Source organism: Notamacropus eugenii, chromosome 1 (genome assembly GCF_028372415.1).
Source record: "Notamacropus eugenii isolate mMacEug1 chromosome 1, mMacEug1.pri_v2, whole genome shotgun sequence".
Taxonomy (NCBI): Eukaryota; Metazoa; Chordata; class Mammalia; order Diprotodontia; family Macropodidae; genus Notamacropus; species Notamacropus eugenii.
In genome coordinates, this window is record NC_092872.1 from 9,674,785 (window position 1) to 9,695,773 (window position 20,989).

The 20,989-nt window shown below is 47.4% G+C and overlaps 1 protein-coding gene across 16 annotated transcripts in view; it reads right to left on the minus strand.

Annotated features, from left to right (window-relative positions):
* The window catches only part of OBSCN (obscurin, cytoskeletal calmodulin and titin-interacting RhoGEF), a 322,112-nt gene that overhangs the window by 287,302 nt on the left and 13,821 nt on the right, over positions 1-20,989 (minus strand). For all 16 annotated transcript variants that reach the window (XM_072652736.1, XM_072652782.1, XM_072652744.1 and 13 more), the window contains exons 2-7: positions 16,230-17,259; positions 5,712-5,981; positions 5,327-5,587; positions 3,312-3,617; positions 1,276-1,542; positions 233-511 (exon numbers count right to left, since the gene is read on the minus strand). In XM_072652736.1, the coding sequence (XP_072508837.1) occupies positions 233-511; positions 1,276-1,542; positions 3,312-3,617; positions 5,327-5,587; positions 5,712-5,981; positions 16,230-17,250 (2,404 nt within the window). In that variant the 5' untranslated portion in view covers positions 17,251-17,259. The remainder of the gene's footprint in view (positions 1-232; positions 512-1,275; positions 1,543-3,311; positions 3,618-5,326; positions 5,588-5,711; positions 5,982-16,229; positions 17,260-20,989) is intronic.

Genomic DNA, 20,989 nt, shown 5'->3' on the forward strand with positions numbered 1-20,989 from the left:
AAAACCTTTATCTCACTCAGCTACTAAAAGTCTCCCAGCTGGGATTCGAACCCAAAGCTCCAGACTCTAATCCAAGACTATATATATAGATTTCCTGCGGGTGGGGAGGGCCGCCTCGGGGCAGGCTCAGGGCAGAGGGTACCGGGGAGGACCCACTTTTCTTGGGTCTGGGAGGCCCTTCTAGCGTCCCCACGTGGCCCACATCGCGCTCCCTCCCCAGCCCCTCACGCACCTTGCACAGAGAGCTGGTAGGCGATGCGGTCCCCAGGACTGAGGCACTCATAGAGACCCGCATCATCCCTGGCCACATCGCGCACTCGCAGCACCCGCCGCTGCTCCGTGGCCTGGAGCTCATACTTGGGCCCGCTGGGCAGAGCCCGGCCATCCTTCAGCCACGTCACGGCCGCAGCCTGATCGGAGAGCTCGGCCAAGAGCTGGGCCTCCTCGTGCAGGCGGGCAGAAATCTTCTGCACAGCGGCTGAAGACTTGTTGGTGATGCGCACCGGGGCGGCTGGGAGAGCCACCAGGGACAGAGGGAGAGGGAGGGCCGGCCAGTGGAGAGAGACAAAAGAGGGGCAGAGTTAGGAGGTGGAGCAGAGGGGGTGAGGGAGGAAGGAAGGAGAGAAAGGAGGGAGGAAAAAAGGACTGGAGACAAACCGCTCTCTAGCTATAACTCCCTCATCTTATACTTGGGAAGTCGGCTTTTTGAGCCAAAGTGTAAGACACTTCTTTCCGATAGCATTTAGCGTATTAGATGTGGCCTAAAGTCAGCTTTTGGTCATCTGCACGTTTGATAGGCATCACACCTATGCATATGAGACATCCTTCACCCCTTCTTCTCCCTCATGTCTCAAATCCAATCTTGTCAGCTTTATGTCAGTAACGTCCGTCATATACATCTGGTGATAGTTCACATGTAGTGTTTTAAGATTAACAAAATGATTTCTTCAGAATAGTCTGTGGAGTAAATACTTTTGCCCCCATTTTGCAGATGAGAAAACTGAGCCTCGGGGAGTTTCAGTGACTTGATGAAGGTCACTCAGCTAATAAATCAGGAGAATGAGGATTAAAACAGGTACCTCTGATTCCAAATCCAGGACACTTTCCTCTACAACCCTTTGTATGTCCTCAGTAATGTAGGGCAGTATTCCGCACACAATTGGCACTTATATACTTTTGAATGGATGGATTTAAGCCCCAGCAGGGGCTCAGGAAAAGGGACCCACAACCCCTACTTGGTGTGTCTGTGTGTTGGGAAGGAGGTTGGAGGTTTACCTTTGACCTCCATCCGGATACTGCTCTCTATGCCATTGGCCACAAATTTGAGCTGGGCACCATCCAGGTTGGCAGGGACTGGGCTGATAGTCAGGGAGTGTTGGGTGCCTTTGCAACGAATCACATATATGTCACTGACCGGCAGGGCCCGTCCATCCAAGAACCACTCGCCAGAGGAAGCCACGGTGAGGTCCACAGTGAAAGTCACCTCACCACCAGCTACTGCTTCTACAGCCCGCAAGGGTGTCTTCACAGCCAGTTGGGGTTCTACAGGGAAATGAGAGGGACCATAGGTCAGTGCTGGGGAGGAGCCCAGATCTGGGGTCCTGTGGACAAAAGGATGACAAGGGGAAAGCAGAGAACTAATGATCCATTGCCCCACACCCACCCTGCTCTCCCCACCCAGTCTCAGCTAATTTATGTCTTTCCACAACCCTCAAAATGTGAATCCAAGTCACCTCTTCCTTCCAAGGGGTCCATGGATAGATTTCAGGGAACCTTTGAACTTGGATGGAGAAAAAAATTAAATCTCTATTTACTTAATTACTAACCCTCTAAACTCAAAATTTCGCATTTCTTTCCATCATGAATATAGAGGACAAAACAGGATTCTGAAACAGTATCCACAGGGTTCCCCAGACTGTCAAGGGAGTTCAGGACACACAAAAAAATCTAAGTATCTGAGATCTAAAACATGCCAGCTCTTTAATGGATCCAAGACGGGTAAAGTCACCCTCCAAGTAGTCTCCCAGGACAGGAGGGGCCCCACGATCCTCCCTCCTCCATCACAAAGCTTCTCTCATAGAATGTCTGAGTTGCTCAGAGCAACTCAGAGAATCCTAGCATTGTAAAAAAGGCAGAGCTCCCAAGGCCATCCAAAGAGCCAGACCACCTACAACATGCCTGACAAGGGGCCCTACAGCATTTATTTGAGGACTTAAAATGATGAGGAACTCACTATCTCCTGGGGAGGCTGATTCCTCTTTTAGACGGTTCTAATGGTCAACATTTTCCTTATGTACAAAATAATGATTGTGAGTATTCAGTTAGTGACTTCCACATGTCGGGTGCTGCGCTAACTGCTTGACACATATTATCTCATTTAATCCTTGCAACAAAGCTGGGAGGCAGGTATCGTTATTATTCCCATTTTACAGTTGAGGAAACTGAGATGAACAGACGCTAAATGATTTGCCCTGGGTCACACAGCTAGTAAGTGTTGAAAGCTGGATCTTCCTGGCTCCAGATCCAATTCTTCAGTATAAGACTTTCAAATATTTGAAGATAACAATTGCAGGCCCTCCTAATTCCTTTTTTCCACACTTTCTGAAGCCCAGTTCTGTCCCAAACCTTATATCACCTCTCAAGGAAACAAGTCCCACAAAGAGCCTTGTGAAAGAAGAAAGGCATCCTGGGACTAGTCCCCAAGTCCCTTCTTATAGACCCAAGGGGAATTCAGTGACCAAACTTTGGGAGACTCCTTGGGGTCCTCCTCTCGATCCCCTTCTGGAGTGGCTAGGCACAGACTCCATTCCTTCTTAGCCAGACTCTGACTTCCCTGATGGAGAAGGCCCTTCCTTGTTCTCCTATTTCACCTCATAGAGGGGGTAGGGCTGTGTGTGCCCAGAGTACCTGGAAGATTTCGAGGATGCCATGGGAGTAAGTAGGGAGAACTTGTAGGGCCTGCACACCTAGTATGATGTCACTGGGGGCAGGGAGAAGAAGCAGCCAAGAAAGGAAAAAAAAATACTGATAATCAGAACTCCCATGTCTAAGTCTCCTTAAGGCTTACAAGGTATGTTCATTGTGACAATCCTGAGAGGTAAACAGGCTAGGGATGATTATACCCATTTTACAGAGGAAGAAACTGAGCCTCACAGCCATAAAGTGACTTGCCCAGGGTCCTAGAGCCAGAATTTCAGGCCAGGTCTTTTGACTCCAAGTTCAATGCTCTTTTTGCTCCCCTGCTCTGACCTCAACCTCCCCTCTCCTTTCCCCAATGGCCCCACTCACAATGTGCCACCACACTCTCTTACCCAGGTGGATGGTCTCTGGAAACTCGAGGTAGGGGCCCTGGCCAAAGCTGTTGACGGCCGCTACTCGGAACTGATAGTCTCCTGCCTCAAGCAGGCTGCTCACAGTCACCTCTAGCGTGGAAATTCTCTCTGCCTCATGGCACCGAGTCCACCTCTGGCTGCCCAATCTCCTCTTCTCCACCAGATAGCCATCAATGGCAATGGGCCGGTCTAGCAGTGGTGGGGACCACCCAAGAGTCACAGAGTTGTCCGTTTTGGCCTTCACCATGGGTTCAGAGGGGGCTTGTGGAGGAGGCTTTCTGGAGACTGGAGGTAGGAGCACCCACATACAAACATATAGGGAAGAAAAAGGATTGTGTAAAGGAGAGTCACTTCTGGGAAGCCCCCAAGCCACAAACTCCTGCACCCAGTTACAGAGTCCAAGACAAGGGCACCCTTCCTACAGCTTGGGAATTCCCATGGGATGTTTCTGTGATGGCATGTAAAGAAGTTGGAAATCCAAGAATCCCAGAGTTCAATGTTCAACCACCAACCACTACATCCAAACCACCACTGAGCAAGAATCTTCTCTATAGCCCCCCCCCAGGGGGCCTTCAAATTGTGCTTGAGTACCTCCACAGATAGAGAGGTTACTACCTCATAAGACAAGCAGCCCATTCTACTGCTGGACTGATCTCACAATTAGAAAGTTCTATCACCCCCAAATCCTTCTCTCTATGATGTCCACTCACTAGCCCTAGTTCTGTCCTCTGGGACCACACAGAATGAATCTGCTTCCTCTTCCATAAGACAAACCTTCCTTCTATATAACAAACTTTTCTCACTTTATAAACAAAGAAGATTGAGACCCAGAGAAGAGTCCAAGGTTATATGAGTGACAGAATCGAGATTAGAACCCAGGTATCCTTACAATCACATTTGGGATGGGGAACCTTTGGCCTTGAGGCACTTAAGAACCTAGAGGGCCACATGTGACTTCAAGGCTGCAGGTTCTCTACTCTTGTACTAAACTGAGTTATCCCCTGGTACTCTCACGCTGCCCTAGTGAACAGTCTCTAACATTTTAGTGTGAATAAGTTTAACATATGCTCCTTCCCAAAGGGAACATGGAGAGACCAATGCCATGACCCAAAGCCATAATGGTGGCATCAAGGACCATGAGAAGCCAGCATACAGCTCTAGAGAGGTAGCATAGGACAATAGGAATAACACAGCACTTGTCATCAGGAGAACTAGACTTAAATCCCAGATCTGATGCTCACTAGCTATGTGCCTCTCACTGAGTCACTTTCTGAGCTTGTTTCTATGTCTGTAAAAGGAGGCGAGCAGCCCGGGAGACTGTGTCCTTCACAGGGCTGTTGGGAGGTAAACTCTTTGTTTACCTCTTTGTAATAAGGGTCATTAGAATGAGAGCTGGAAGCCCCACATCACACCAGGCAGGTGGTCAGTGTGTGGGACTGTTCAAATCTGTCCCAGGAAAGAGAAAGAAAGATGAATGGTGGGGGCTATAGAATCACAGGACCTGGGATCAGATGGAGAGGATTACAGACTTAGAGGTAAAAGGGACGATCTAGCCCAACCTCATTTTACAGAGAAGGAAACTGAGGCACAATGAGGGTAGTGTCCTCTGCTCCAGGACCAGTGTTTTCTTCCAATGTGTCACACGGCCATTGAGGGCTGGAGATGACCTTAAACCCCACTGAGTCCAAACCCCTCACTTTTCAGTTGGGGAGACTGAAGCTGAGAGTCATTCACCCAAGGTATCCCAGACAGTGAGTGGCAGAGCCAGGATTCTGTTGGAATCCAGTATTCCAAATCCAGAACTCTTTCTACCACAGTGGGCTTCTGGGATCAGTGTCCACAAAAATCTAACACTCCAGATGTTCCCCAAGAACAAAGCTCAAATGTAAAATTTTTCATTTTGGCTTCAGGATCCATTCTAGTTCCAGATACCTGTGTTCTGCCCTCTCCTCACCCTTCCCCTGCCTATCTAGGGTCCCAGCTCCAGGCCTCACCAGACACAATGAACTGGGTCGAGGTCCTGCACTCGCCAGCCAAGAAGGCAATCTCCCCAGCATCCTCTTGACAGCACTGTCTGATGGTCAGTGTGTGGCAGGTGCCCGTGGAAGTGATCGTCATGCGGTCCCCAGCCTTGACCTCCTCCTGGTTCCTCAGCCATTGAATGGAATCAGCTGGGTTTGCCAGCTCCACACAGAAGATGGCCGTGTCCCCGGTCAGTACCATGGTCTTCCTCGGGAGCTTCCTGGTGATATTGCCTAGAGGGAACAAGCAGAGATCAGAGAAGAGGGCAGAGAATTATAAGCATGTTGCCCACTGTGTTTGAGGCCCCAAACACCCAATGAGTCCTAGAAGCCCCCAGTGCAGCCTGTGTGGACCTGCCTTGGACAGATAGCTCAGCAATGGTCCTGCTGCCCTCCTTCATCTCACAGATGTAGACAGCATCGTCATCCGTGGTGACATTCTGCACCGTCAGCCGGCGCCACGTGCCTTCCTCCTCAATGTTGTACTTTTTGCTGTGCCGCAACCTGGTCTCTTCCTTGTACCAAGAGGCCTCTGTGGCAGGCAGGGGCACCTCGCACTGGAATGTGGCGGCCTCCTTCTCCCGGACCTCCAGGTCTTGCAGCTTCTTCTTGAAGGGTACAGTGGGCTCTGGGGGGAGAGGGCGGGGCGGCATAGGGGTAGGAGGAAGAAAAGAGAAGAAAAAACGAGTAGTTAAGAGACAGACTCCGACACTAAGACATACAGAGGGAAGCAGGGGCAGCGAGATGCCCAGAAACGGACAAACTTGGGAGAAATGAGGGCAAGAGACACACACAAAATGAGGGCCAGGGGAGTGACCCCCAGAAACTGAAAGAGGGGGAAGGGAGGAGGGAATTGTTTTCAGGAGGGATGCAGTGGGTGTTGGGGGAGGCAGTAAGGTCAGACTTGAGGAAGGAAGACAGGTGACTGAGAGAAATCCCCAGAACCTAAGAGTCGGAACGGAGGAAGGAAGGAAGAAAGGAAGGAAGGAAGGAAGGAAGGAAGGAAGGGAGGGAGGGAGGGAGGGAGGGAGGGAGGAAGGAAGGAAGGAAGGAAGGAAGGAAGGAAGGAAGGAAGGAAGGGAGGGAGGGAGGGAGGAAAAATTTATTAAGGGCCTACTATGTGCCAGGCACTGTGCTAAATCCTTTACAAACATCTCATTTCATCCTCATAACAACTCTAGGAGGTAGGTGCTATTATTATCACCATTTTTCAGCTGAAACAGGAAAAAAGATAAGGAACATCCCACGTGTGACCTTCCCAGCTCCGGTTCTCAGTTTCCTGTTCTGTAAAACAAAGTGGGTTGGACTAGATGACCTCTCTGGGTCTTTCCAGCTCTCATGGTGTGTGGTTCTCTCTCTCTCTCTCTCTCTCTCTCTCTCTCTCTCTCTCTCTCTCCCCTCTCCCTTCCCCCCTCCCCCTCTCCCCTCCACCCCCCTCCCCCCCTCCCCCTCCTCTCCCACCTCCCTCTCCTCCCTCTCTCTCTCTCTGTCTCTCTGTCCCTATCTCTCTGTCTCTGTCTGCCTGTCTGTCTCTCTCTCTGTCTGTCTCTCTCTCTCTGTCTGTCTCTCTCTGTCTCTCTCTGTCTCTGTCTCTGTCTCTCTCTCTGTCTCTCTGTCCCTATCTCTCTGTCTCTGTCTGCCTGTCTGTCTCTCTCTGTTGCTAGTGGCTCTGTGAATCATTAGTGGCAACCTCAGATGATGACGTTATTTGGGGAGATCCTGTGTTCAGACAGACCCATCCACAGTGTTAGGAATTTGACACGCACAGAGTAAAAAGCAGAAGTGCCTGGTAACTGAAACAGGTAAGGAAGGCCCTAGGGAGATGGACAGTGTGAAAAACACTTGGAGTCTTCGAAAGGATTTGGGGAGATCCCCAGTCTCCCAGACTCCCCAGAGTGGGAGGGGGGAGAGGGGAGAGAAGAGACCCTCAAAGCCCAAGGGTTCTAGAGTAACACAGACAGCAGTGGTAGGTTTGGGGGGATAAAGATGGGCAGTGAGAGATGTCCTGAGCCTGAGAGGAGGGAGATAAATGGTAGAGAGAAATCTGAGACTGAAGGCAGTAGGAATGGAGGCAGAAAAATACACAAAATGGAAATACAGAAAAGATCTGTACGTACAGAGTGAGATCCAGGAAAGCTATGTTGGAGACATTCAGACACTGAAAGGGGAGGGGAATGACTGGGAAGTGGAGAAGGAACAGAGTAAGAGGTGAGTGCTGAGAGAAGTTTACAGATTCTGAGAGATCTGGGGAGGCATAGTGGGAGGGAGGGAAGGGATGAGAAGAGAGACATCCAGAGACAGTAAAGAGATAAGGGAGTGACCCACACAGTTAAAGACAGAGTAAAGATAAACTGAAAACGGGTGTAGGACAAAGAAAGAGGTGGAGAGATGCCTAAAGGCCAAGAGACTAAGGAGAGACAAGAGAGGAAACAGTCAACACAGAATAAAAAACAGGGGAGATAATAGGTTGGGGAGAGATGTCTAGAGACTAAGGGAAGCCGATTGGAAAGAGACATGTCCAGAGACTAAGAGACAAGGGATAAGGGATAAAGGAGAAATAGATATCCACAAAATGAAAGAAAAGAGAGATATGAGGGGAAGAGATTTCCAGAGACTGAAAGGGTAGGGAGACAGGGAGAGGAAGAAAGAAAAGGGGAGAGATGTGGCTGGAGAACTGATCTGAGCCTAGGAGACAATAAGAGGAGAGATGCCCAGAGATTAAAAAGACAGATGAGATGGGGGAAAGGGGAAGAGTTAGGGAAGAGGAAGGGATGCTGGGAGAGAGAGCCTCAGTAAGTGATACTGGAGAAAGATGGATGGTGAGACAGACAATGGCTGAACAGGAGAGAAAAGACATCCCCCAGAGACGGAGAAAGTGAGAATGCAGATAAGACAGAAGAAGACACAATCCAACAGGGCAGCCTGGGGGTGTTGGGCTGGAGGAGGATGAAGAAGTAGGGCAGATGGACTGGAACCACTGCTGCTGGTCAAGGCCCATATCCCTGCTTCCCTAGGGAACATCCTTCCTCCCTTGACCACCCAGGCCCAGAGAGACCTTCCCTTTTCTTATCTCACAGAGGACTTGCTATCCATGGCTCTCGTGGATAGCACTCTGGCTCTCATGCTGGAACGATCCACGTTGGGGCCTCCTTTCCCCTAATTCACCATGAGCTCTTCCATGGCAGGGATCTGGTGTCCTCTCCTCCCCCTCCTTCTCTCTCTGTCCTCCTCCTCTCAATCAGAGCCAACTTAGGAAAGGGTTTATGGACTAATCAGCAGATTTACTTCCATTCTCAACTGAATGACCTTTTGATTTCTGTCTTTTTGCACCCCAATAGGCGCTATCTCCCAACTTCTAAGGATCTCTCCCAACTCCTTGCACCCACATCTATCAATGCCACCCTTGTTCAGGTCCTCAGAGAATCTCAGGGCTTGTAGAAACCTCAGAAGCCATGGAGGCCAACCCTTAATGATCCAATAATCCATTCTCCAACATCCTGACCAGGTGGTCGTCCAGCCCTTGCCTGAAGACCTCCACAAGAGGTGAACTCACTCCCTCCCCCTAGAAGCAACACTTTCCACGCTGGGCCAGGTCTGGTTGTTAGGATGATTCTCTTTCCTTTTGGTCTAAACCTGTCTCTCCACAACCCCTGCACTTTTTCTTTTAGTCCTGCCTTCGGAACTCGGAAGAATACACCTAAGTCTTCTTCCACAATGCAGGCCTGAACCTACCCATCACCTCATCAGACTGCCTGGGGAACCATAACAACCTAATTGTTCTCAGTCACTCTTGCGGGTGCTGACTGAGTAATCTTACAGCACTGATCCATTAAAATTTTGCTCCCTTTCCCTTTCCCTCTCACTTCCTACTCTCTATTGATTCAAGCATAACTATAGATCCTGGCATTCAAGGCCCTCCATAATCTGGTGCCACCTTTCCTTTCTCATATCACTTTTCTTCAAAGAATCTGTTTTCAATTACTCTAGACAGTCCTCCATCCCTCATTCTGTCCTTTCTCACGTCCAAGCCTTTTCTTGGAAGGCACTCCATCTACTGAAGCTCCTCCCAAGAAACCCTTCCTCTGGGGACCAACCCTGGTATAATGAGCATTAGTTAATATGATCCTCAGACAACACCCCCATAATCCATCCTCATGTTCTTAAGGCTTCCTCAGATCAGGCAGATTTTGTGCTCAGCAAGCAGGGTCTTCTGGAGCCTCCAGGCCCCAGGAAGGCATCAGAGGAGAAGATGGAGCTGAATGTCCTCAAACAAAAGGTCTTTGTTCAAGTTTTTCTGTTCCCTTTTCTACTAAAATCTGGATGGCCAAAAGTACGTTGGAGGAGCTACCTGTTGGTAAGAAGTATCTAGAAAGCAGATTCCAAATTCTCTGCTGAAAGGTATTGACGGCTGTTGCTGGTTGAGCCCAGCGCATCAGAATAACCTGAGCCATTGCCTCCTTTGACACCAAGACCCACACTTCACATAGGGAGCAATTCGACTGCCTTTCTGAACCATCCTAGGCACACCAACAAAGTCTGAAGCATAATGACTCATTCATGGATGAGAGATTCGCACTCCCAAAAGGTCTCAACAGGCTGCAGCAGCAAGCTGGAGTTAACCAGATGGGGAAAGAAGAAAGAGAAACAAAGAACAGGATGCTGTGGGAAGAATTTTGAGCCTGAAGTCAAAAGGCTTGGATTCAAATTCTGCCTCTGACACGTGCTAGTTAGGGGACCACAGCAAGCCCCTGCTCTTCTCTTCAACATTGCTTCCTGCTTTGTGAAGTGATACTTAACCTATGTATCTCACGGTATTATAAAAAGCCTCTTCACGAGGCTTAAGGAGTTGTAGAAATGGGAGTTCTTAGAAAAGTTAAATCCTTCCCTCAGATTCAAAAAATCAATTGCAAAAAGGAATAGTTAAAGGAGATGTATCCAAAACTACATGTTAAGTGAGAAAGACCCAGGGGTTCAAGTGGACCTTAAGCTCACTATGTGTAACTTGGCAGCCAAAAGAGCTCCTGCCAGTCCTATGGTCTTTTGTCTTGGTCAGGCTGTATCCAGAGGGCTATATTCAGTTAGGAATGTCACATTTTAGGAACCATATGGATAAGCTAGAGGTGAATGACCAGGATGAGGAGAGGATCTGGTGCCATTCTAAGAAAGTATTGATTGAAGGAACTGGGAGAAAAGATGACAAGAAAGAGGGGGTGTTATCGCTGTCTCCAGGTATTTGAAGGGACTACTGTGTGGAAAAGGAATCAGACTTTTTTCTGAAATAAGAATCTGGCTCACAGTAGAAATTTCAGCTAGGTGGTAGATACAGTGAATACAGCCCTGGCCTTCCAGTAAGAAAGATCTGAGTTCAAATTTTGACCTGATTAAACAAGTCATTTAATCTCCCTCTGCCTCAGTTCCCTCACCTGTCAAGTGGGGATAATAACACCTACCTCACAGGGTTGTTATGAGGTCCAAAGGAGTTGTATGTAAAGCATTTTGTAAACCTTGAAGTGTTATATAAATGTCAGCTATTATGTTAGCTATTAAATTACAGAAAGTGGTCTCAGCCCAGAGTAAAGGAAACTTACTGATTAGAGCTGCCCAATCAGGAAAATGACCAATCAAGGAAGTAATGAGTTCTCCACCCCGGTAATTAATTACTATTTTAAAAATGCTTATTGATAGCACTGTTGCATCAGACCTCTACCAGTTGGCTCCTCCAGTGGTCTCTAATATTTTCCTTCACATTTGGACGAGTCTGAGCAGTTTTCTGTCTTCCACCCTAAGCTAACCTTCCTCCAAGTCCCTCCATCCCTTTACCCAGACTACTTTCACAACCTCTGTTCTTCCCTCTCTTCCAAATTCCACCTAAAATCAATCCCCCTCCACCAGGAGGTTTCCCAGACTACTAAACCCACCAGGGATCAATCATACGTTAGCTTCTCCATAGTCTTATGGTTGAGACTTTTGCAGCCTATCAGGAATGGGGTAACCATAGCAAGGGAGGGTGAGGGAAAATGGCCTGGGTATCAGCTTGGATTATTAATTTTGAGGTGTCCTGAACTGTTCTATGTACTTGCTTGTATTTCTTTGTTTATCTCTTGCTGGAGGAGAAGGTGAAATTAGATCTCCCGTCAGCTGAAAATTCAGGGATTGGATTGGATGATCTTTGAGGTCCCTCCCCAGCTCAAAATCTCTTGTTTCTAAGCTGCCCAGGGATCAGCAGCGGTATGAATGGAACCCCATAAGACTTCCAACCAGTCAGGAGGCCTTTGGATTGGCTGAGAATGAGCCTAGGGTTGGGAAATGGATCAATGAGCTCGGGTCAAGGTGGGGTGAACCCAAAATTTAGCTTGGGGATATTCTGAAGAGAATGTTTTAATTCGGTGCTATAAGGAAGCTGCCAGTCCAAGAGAAGGAGAAATAAGATTTTAGGCCTTTAGCCTAATTTTATAAAAATAGCTCACATTTATATAGCACCTTAGGGTTGGCAAAGCACCTAACAGGGGTTATTTCACAACATCCCTGAGAGGTGAGTGCTAGCATTATCCCCATTCCATTCCATGGGATGAGAGACCAGAATCTCAGAAAGGTTAAGTGAATCTCCCAGGGTCAGTAAGTGTCTGCGAAGGGATCTCAACCTAGATCCCCTTGGGTCCAAATCCAGCCTTCTAGGTACCATATAACATTGCCGCTAGGAGTTTTGAAAGTTAAGCCCTAATCTATGACTTGGATGACTTTTCGTGCATCCACATCTAATGACTTCCCCTTGTGTGTTGATATATCTCTAGTCCCTTATGAATAAAGCCCTAGAAAGTATCTTCTCACACTCTGGAATGTGAAGATTCAGAGTGGAAGAAAACTGGGAAGTAGAGACCACACCAGATTACTCAGAGATGGTAGCAGTGGCAAAGGCAGGCAGACAGAGAAAGTAGAACCAATACTTGGGAATCAGGTACAGAAGATCTCTAAAACCAGGATGCCGGAAAGGCTTGGAAATCTAGAAAGGTCTGGAAATCTTAGAGTCTTGAACCCCCATGGGGGTCAGAAATCAAGGACACTACTAAGTAGTGAAAAGAGCCTTGGATCTCAACACCCAGGACCCCTGGACTGATTCCAAGAAGAGAAGCCAGCGGCTCTGGAAGGAAACATTGCATCAAGGCTCAAGATCCAAGGCAGGATGCTCGAATCCAACACTACCTCAAGCTGCATTTGGGTCATAACCACTGCAGATTTCTAACCAATCCCTAGGGGGAGTTTTCCCCAAAATGGCAGAATTCTCAGGCTGCCATAGATAGACTGAGAGCCCTGTGGAAAAGACTGTTGAACTGTAGTAATTCACCTAGCACCTCTACCAGCTTTGCTTAGCTGTAATGATCCTCACAGGCACTAAAAAACTGCACAGAGAATTATTAGACTATGTCAGTTCTGGAGGTACTTAGAACCTAGACCTTCAGAGCTTGGAGGGTACCTAAGACACCAGGACTGGAAGGGATATTAGAACATAGAACACAGACAATCAGAGCTTTAAATCACAGACTTTCAGACCTGGGGAAAGTCCTCAGAACCTAGCACAGAGAATGTTAGGGCTAGTAGGGACATTAGAGATAATCTAATTCAGGAGATTTTCATCTGTGGTCCATAAACCACTCCTCTCCCTGAAGGGGTCTGTAAATTTGGATAGGGAAAAAAATCACACTTTTATTTTCATCAGCCTCTAACTGAAATTTAGCATTTCATTTAATTATTTTAAAACAATTGTGAGAAGGGGCCCAAAAGTTTTCCCTGATAACCAAAGTGGTCCTGGACACAGAAAAGGTTAGGAAGTCTTTTGAGATTTTGAGATCTGAGGCCCAGGATGTTGCAGTGATTTACCTGAGAAGGTTACCTGGCAGAACCAGAACCCGAACCCAAATCTTCTGCTCCCTAGAACAAGACTTTCCCCACTACTGGGTGTATATTTAATAGTTTGATGACAGCTAGATACATTTTTCTCATGAGCAACCATGTCCCAGGCAAGCCAGGACAACAAGCCACATCCTTGAGGACATTCTGAGTGAGGAGGGGGTTGAAAGAGATTCTGTTTTGTGGGCCCTTTCCTGATGAGAGATGGAAGCAACGGCCTGAGCCCGTAATCATTTTGCACCTAGGGTTGGGTCAGCCAGTTTAAGAGATGGCCCTGCCCTTCCCAATTCCTCCTCCCCATCCCTCTTTCCTTCTTCCAAATACAAGTCTGTCCTCACCCCTGACATGTGATTTCAGCTATCCCTGAAGCAGTTGCCACTCCCAAGACACTTCCCAAAGCTGCCCCTCCTCCCTCTGTCATTCTGCCCACTGTTGCCCAGGACACTGGATGCTTACAGCCCTTTGTCAGAAATTCATCCAGGAAAGGAAAGTTTCACCATCTCTCCCAATGGCCCATCCCATCACTTCAGCCTGGGCTGAGGCTTGTCACCTAAATCCCTCCCAGTGCAGCTGGGGCCCAGCCTCTTCTCATACTGCCCTGCCTGAGCCTGGTAAACAGCTGATCCCTTCTAAGCCAAAAAGCCCTTCCCCCATTAGCCTACAAGTTAAAACCAAATCCCTCAGCCTAGTGTTCTAAGCCCACAAAAATCTAGGTCCTCCTTCCTTTAAGACCCAGTTCAAAACCCCCTTTCTTCAGGGAGCCCTCCCCCCACAAAATAAAGGGCTTATGATTGATGATCTCCAAGGCCTCTGCCAGTTCTGACATTCTAGATTCTAAGGTCCTTCTCAGTTCCAATATTCTATGTCCTATTGAGGCTCCCAGCACTGACATTCTATGTTCTAAGGGAGGAAGAGAAAGGGACAGAAAGGAAGAGAGAAACCGAGACACACAGCAGCATAGAGAAAGAGGTTGCAGTGAGAAGAGAGATCTTGACATCAGGAAACCTGAGCTCTAATCCCAGCTCTGACACTTAAAAAACATTTTAAAAATTCACTCTGAAACTTGGTTTCCTCATCTGTAAAATGGGGGGAAAAATCAACTTCACAGGGTAATTTATGGGGAAAGGATTATATAAATGTGTTGTTAATGTCGCTATTTTCTGCATCTCTTCCTCATTCCTTGGCTTTCCAGGACTCATCTCTACCCTTACTCCTAACCCCAAACACATGAGCTACCGAAGGGGCAACATCAGGGGAGAATAGGGGATGATGCAGATCAGAGACAGAGTAATGGATTTTGATGGCTCTTTGTGGTCAAGTTTTGGTAAGGGATTGTTGAAGGGAATTAGGATCATTCTGGTCCAGGCGGCTGCCCTTAGTCATCATCCCTGTCCAGGAAGAACATTTCTTTCTCTTTTTAATGCACCCTCCACACTTCATTCTTTCCAAAGCCCCTATTTCAGCCATGTTCGTCATTGAACTACTGAGAGGTAGGCAAGGTGGAAAGGAATATTCTCTATTTGACAGATGGAGAAAATTGAGCCTCAGCCAGAGGGAGTGACTTTCCCAGGAAAGAACCAAGGGTACAGCCAGGGCTGGAAATCTGGTCTCCTGCCTCTCAGTCTAGGGCTCTGACCACCATATGGCTGTTTCTTCCTCTATTACCATTCTGCCCTCTTTTACAGACTGACAGTAAGAGAAACTGAGGCTAGAAAATTATACAGACATATGATTAAGTGGGAAGATTTTATGGGAAAGAGAGCTCTAGTGCTATTCTAGGAAAAGAAGGAAGAATTCAGTAAAAGGGCAACAGGAGCCAGGAAGGAGCAAAGGGTCAGACATTCTGTGTCTCATGTTCCCTTTAATAAATATTCTAAGACCTCCTTTGATCTCTGGCATTTTATGTTCTATGTTCTAAGATCTCTCCTTGCCCTCTGACATGCTGTGTTCTCAGGTCCCTTCCAGCTCAGACATTCTATGTTCTCTATTCTAAAGCCCTTCCTTACACTGACCTTGTCCGTCCTAAGGTCCTTCCCAGCTCTGTTGTCCTATGTTCTGAGATCCTTCTCAGATCTGACATTCCATGTTCTATATGAGGCTGAGAGAATCTATTCCCTACCTAATAATAACTCACAGCTCATCCTCTCCATTCCTGATACCCATCCCAGCCTGAGGAATGGTAATAATTCCCTTGTCACTGGGGTGACTCAGAATGCCCAGACAATGTGATCTGTAGAGGGGAGGCCTGATTCCTCAATCTGAAGTGGTGGACACTGTCACCCCGACATTGTCTCCCATATTTGGTCAGGATATGTGATCCACAGGGCTAAAAAAAAATTATGATAACTTGCATTTCTTTGAGATTTATAAACCACTTTTTCTGCATAATGAGCCCATGAGGTATTGAGTGTAAATATTACTGGTCTTATTTCACAGAAAAGGAATCCAGGTGAAGTAATTGGCCCAGGTCACATGGTTAGCCATTGTGGGCACCAGCAGCTGAACACTGGTCTTCCTGGCTCCCAGACCAGCAGTCTTTCACACCGTGCCATGCTATCTCTTTAACTCAATTAGGATATGAGAGCTCCTTGGGTGGGGCCAGGATGAGGAGAAATGAAGCCCACCAGTTCTAAATTCTTAAGACTGAGAAGGAACTCTAAAGAATGAATTCTTCTATCACCCTAGGGACAGGGATAGCGTTGGAAGTAAGGGGACTCGGAGGAGGGGGTTTAAGAGGAAGGCATTAAAATGACAACAGTCATTCCCATTTGTTTCTGGGGCTTTAAAGTTTACCAAGCACTTTCCTCACACCCACTTTGTGATGGAGACATTGTAAGTATTATGAACCCAGGCTGATGGATGAGAAAGCCAAAGCTGAGATGGAACCTAGGTGTCAGAAGACCTTTACCCAAGGTTTCATGACTCCCGGTTCTGGACTCTTTCCAGGCTGCCAGACAGCTGGCTCACTCACCTCTCACCACCACCAGCACAGAGCTGTAGGTCTGGCCCACCAGGTTGGATGCTGTGCACGTGTAGAGTCCGTTGTCCGTCTGTTTGCAGAAGAGAATCTTAAGCACAAAGTTCTCCTGCTCATCCTCGTATATCATGTGCCTCCGGCCCTCCACCACCACCTCCCCGTCCTTTTTCCAGATAGTCTCAGGCTTGGGCTCCCCAGTCACATAGCAGCTCAGGCGAGCGTGCTTGCCCTCGGTCACAGTGCACGTGCGTGTGCCCCCACTGGTCCAGCGCCCCACGCTGGAGCTCAGACCCGTGCTTTCCGATCGGATCTCCTCCCTGCGCTTCTGCAGGTGGCTCAGCAGGGCAGTCGTCCCGAAGGAGGCATCGGCAACCCTGGGACCCAGGAGAGCCTTCTCGTCTACCACGAGGGCAGCGGCCGCACTGCTAGACCCAATAGGGTTCTCTGCCAAGACAGTGTAGGTGCCTCCATCTCGGGGACGGGCACCCCGGATCCGCAGGGAGCTGTCTTCACCCCGAGCCTCAACCTGCACTCGGTGGAAATCAGGAGACGATGGCTCGCCCAGCCGCCGGCCGTCTTTCGTCCAGCTGACCGACATCGGGGGACTGCCCTGTACCCGGCAGCGGAAGGTGGCATCCTCTCCCACGCTCACCCGGATCGATGTTGGCCGCAGAAGGAAGTAGGGAGCCAGCTCGGCTCGCATGGTGTCCTCTCCCACCTGCAGACTGACTGCGGCAAAGGCCTCGCCGATGGAGTTGCGGGCCCGGCACATATATTGGCCGCTGTCCTCCAGGGTAAGGTCCACGATGGTCAGGCGGTACAAGTCACCCTCCTCTCCCATACGGAAGCGTCCGCCGGGGGCCACGGGCACCTGGTCTTTCTCCCAGCTGACCATTGGTACTGGGTTGCCCACAATCTGGCAGCTCAAGGTGGCGTCTTTGCCCACTGACACCAGGAAAGCCTTGGGCCGGGTGAGGAAGCGGGGTGCCCCACTTCTGAAAGTGTTGTAATCCATCTTGGCTTCCTGGGAGAAGAGCAAAACAGAATGAACATGGGTAGAAAATGACAATTTTGATCGCAGGACTGAGAGCTGGAAGAAAACCCCCAAAATCACCAAGCACAACCTCCTCTTTTTAGAGCTGAAGAAACTGAGACAGACAAATTTGTCCAAGATAGCTCAGCCAGTAGACGGAAGAAAGGAGTATTTGAATTCAGGACCCGGTCAACACTAAATCTCGGCTTACCAGGATTTCCAGAGGATATTTACCCAATAGCCCAGATAGGATTGGGGTGGGGGTGGGGAGGCTCTTTCCTCTCTCCTGGTGAGGTCATGCAGGGTCAGTCCCTGTCCTCCCCCCTCAAGCTACCTTCCCCACAAAGTCCTGCCCCCTCAGAAAATTATACTTTCTCTCCCCCACCCCCCAACCCCAATCTAAAATATTTGCCTGGCTAGCAGGGTTGAGGTTGACCAACTCTGGTTGGTGGAGAGAGAACCCAAATTTACTGCTTCCACTTGGCAGTTCTTTAAGAATTACAACCTGTTTTTCTCACAACAAATCCCACAAGGGAAGCAGTCAAATATTGGATAGGGAGCTTAGGAGTGGGGAAAATGCCGACCTTGGAGTCTAGAAAGACCTGGGTTTGAATTCTGACTGCAGCATTTGCCAGTTTTGTGACTGTAAAGAAGTCCCTTAACCTCCCTAAATCTCAATTTCCTTCTGTGTTAAAGGGAAGAATGATTAATACCTCTAGGACTTTATTTGACAGGGTTATTTCCAGACGTACTGGATAAAAAGTATCCTGTGAATCTCAAAGCTATATAAGTTCAATTCAATTAATATTTCTAAAGTATAAGCACAAGGCACTGCTTCTGTACTAGGACCAAGGGATACAAAGACAAAAAAAAAGATCCACAACCCACCTCTCTGCCCTCATGCAGCTTACATTCCATTCTCCATACAGATAAGAAAAGATAAGGTCATCTGAGGGGGTGAGAAGACATTAATTGGGGGCAGGGATTAGGAAGGACTTCAGGAGTAGGAGTAGTCCTTGAGCTGAACCTTGAAAGAAGTCCAGGATTCTAAGATAAAAGCTAAGAGGAAAAAGACAGACAGACAGAGACACACAGACAGACAGAGACAGAGACAAAAGACTAATTTCTGGGCAGTGAGGAAAGGTTGTGCAGCTATAGAAGGTTCTTGATGGTAGGTGGAATTCAGAAAACAGTAATAGTAATATTATTATTTATGTAACATTTTAAGATTTGAAGAGCACTTTTACATGCCATTATAAAATGACCCTCACAACAACTCTGAGATGTAGCTATCATTATCTTCATTTTTACACAAAAGGAAACTGAAGCAAACAGAGGTTAAATGACTTACCCAGGGTCACAGAGCTAGTAAGTGTCTGAAGCTGGATTTAAACTCAGGTCTCCCTGAATCCAGGTCCGGCTCTCTATTGGCAGAATGTGTGGAAGGGGTGGGTGGGATGGGGAGGTTAATGTGAAATGTGTGGAAAAGTAGGTGGAAACCAGAGGGTGGAAGGTGTCTAAAATGTGAGACGGAGGAATTTGTTTTTATTTTTTTTATCCTAGAGATAATAAGGGAGCCACTGAAATCTTTTGAGGAGAGGAGTGGCATAGTTGGACAAGAGCTTTTGAATGATCACTTCGCCAGCTGTACAGACAATGGATTAGAGAGGGAAAAGGGAAACAGTTATGAGGATATTGTCAGTCCTAGGGAAGGTGATCAGGGCCTGAACCAAGGCAGTCATGAAGCGGAGAGAAGGGGAGGGAAGGGAGGAATGTTGAAGTAAAACCATAGAACTTGGCAGGTAAATACAAATTGACTGAAAATGGGGAGTGACGGAGAGGGAAGTGCCAAGGGTGACTCTAAAGTTGGGAACCAAGGTTCCCTCTCCCTCTCTCCCCATTTTGATTGGGATGGTGCCCTTGACAGAAATAGAGAATTTTGGAAGAGAGTGGGTTAGGGTTGATTGAATAACCCTTGTTGGCTGGTTTAGAGGGAACGATAATGAGTTTCATTTTGGATGTGAGTTTCAGATATTTTTTTTTTTTAAATCTGGATCTGTGACTTCATCAAGATAGGGAGCGACCAAATTACCAATGTGAATCAGCAAATGTTCTGCCATTTTTAACCTTAGTTGCCTGAGTGGGGGCACTGAGAGGCGAAGTGATTTGGTGTCAGAGGCCAAATTTGAACTCAGGTCTACCTAACTCCAAAGCCAGCTCTCTGTCGAATACCCCAGTGTGGTCTTCATAGGCATCATCATCATCATCTTCTTCTTCTTCTTGTTCTTTCCTCTTCTTCCTTTTCCCTCATAATTATTATCTTATTTTCATCATCATCGTATTATTATTACCATTCTCCACACACAGGTGATGCAATGGATAACATGACTTGCCCAAGGTCACAAAGCTAAAAAGTGATTCAGAATTATCTACAACAGGACCTTAGCGATGGAATGAAACCCAAACCAGAACTCAGCTTCGCCATGTTGGGTATCCTCCATTTTTGAAGACCCCAGTAAAGGTGTCTTCACCCACTACCACAGAGCAGCCCAATCCCTTCTCCTGTGAGGATCCACCAACTGCTGGGATTTTTTCCTTTACATAGAATTTAAATCTACCCCTCTCTAACTGGGGGAGATATACAGTGCAAGGGGAGGGGCAGAAGGCAGATCTGCACTATGCAGTAGATAGAGTCCTGGGCCTGGAGTCAAGACGTCTAGAGTTCAAATCCAGCCTCAGATACTTACTAGTTGTGTGACCTTGAACAAGTCACTTAACTTGTTTGCCTCAGTTTCCTCAATTGTAAAATGGAGAAAATAATAACACCTTCCTCCCAGGGTTGTTGGGAAGATAAAATGAAATACTACATGTAAAGCATGTGGTGCTGTACCTAGCACATAGTAGGTGCCTAATAAGTGTTTGCTTTCTTCTTTCCCACCATTGTTCCTAGTTCTGCTCTCTGAGGCCAAGCAGCACAAGTCCATCTCCTCTTCCCTATTCCAGACCTTCCCATTCTTGAAGACAATTATCACTCCCCAGCCAGTCTTCTCATCTCCAGGTTAAACACCCTAGTGGTTTCAAACAGTCTTCATAAAGCATGATTTCAAATATTTTCAGCACCCTGGTCACCCTTCTCAAGATGGTCTCCAGCTTATCAAGATCCTCCCTAAATATGGCATCCAGAATTGCACCCATCACTCCAGATGTGGTCTGATTAGGCCAGCATACAAGAAAACTTTCAAACTGACTTCATCCTGGACACCATACTTCTCTAAATGCAGCCAAGGATTATAAGGGATTTTTTAATGCCATACAATATTGTTCACTCATATTAAGTTTGCAGTCCACTGAGACCCCTAGATCTTTTTTCAGAGGAAAGATTGTCTAGAGCCAGTTCCCAGTCTTATACATGTGAAGTCTATTTTTTTTAAAATACAGAATAAAACCTTCCATTCATCCCTAAAAATTTCATCTTATTAGATTCAATAACATTCAAAATAGCATTCAAAACTTGTTGAGATCTTTAATTGGTCCTAACTCTATCATCCAGGATGTTAACTATCCCTCCAAGGGTTGTATATCTATAAGTTTGATAAATACACATCTTTATCTTTATCCACATCATTCACACACACACACACACACACACATACACACACAATCAATCAGTCAAAAAGCTGAATAGCACAGGGACAAAACCTGAAACATTCTGTTAGAGACA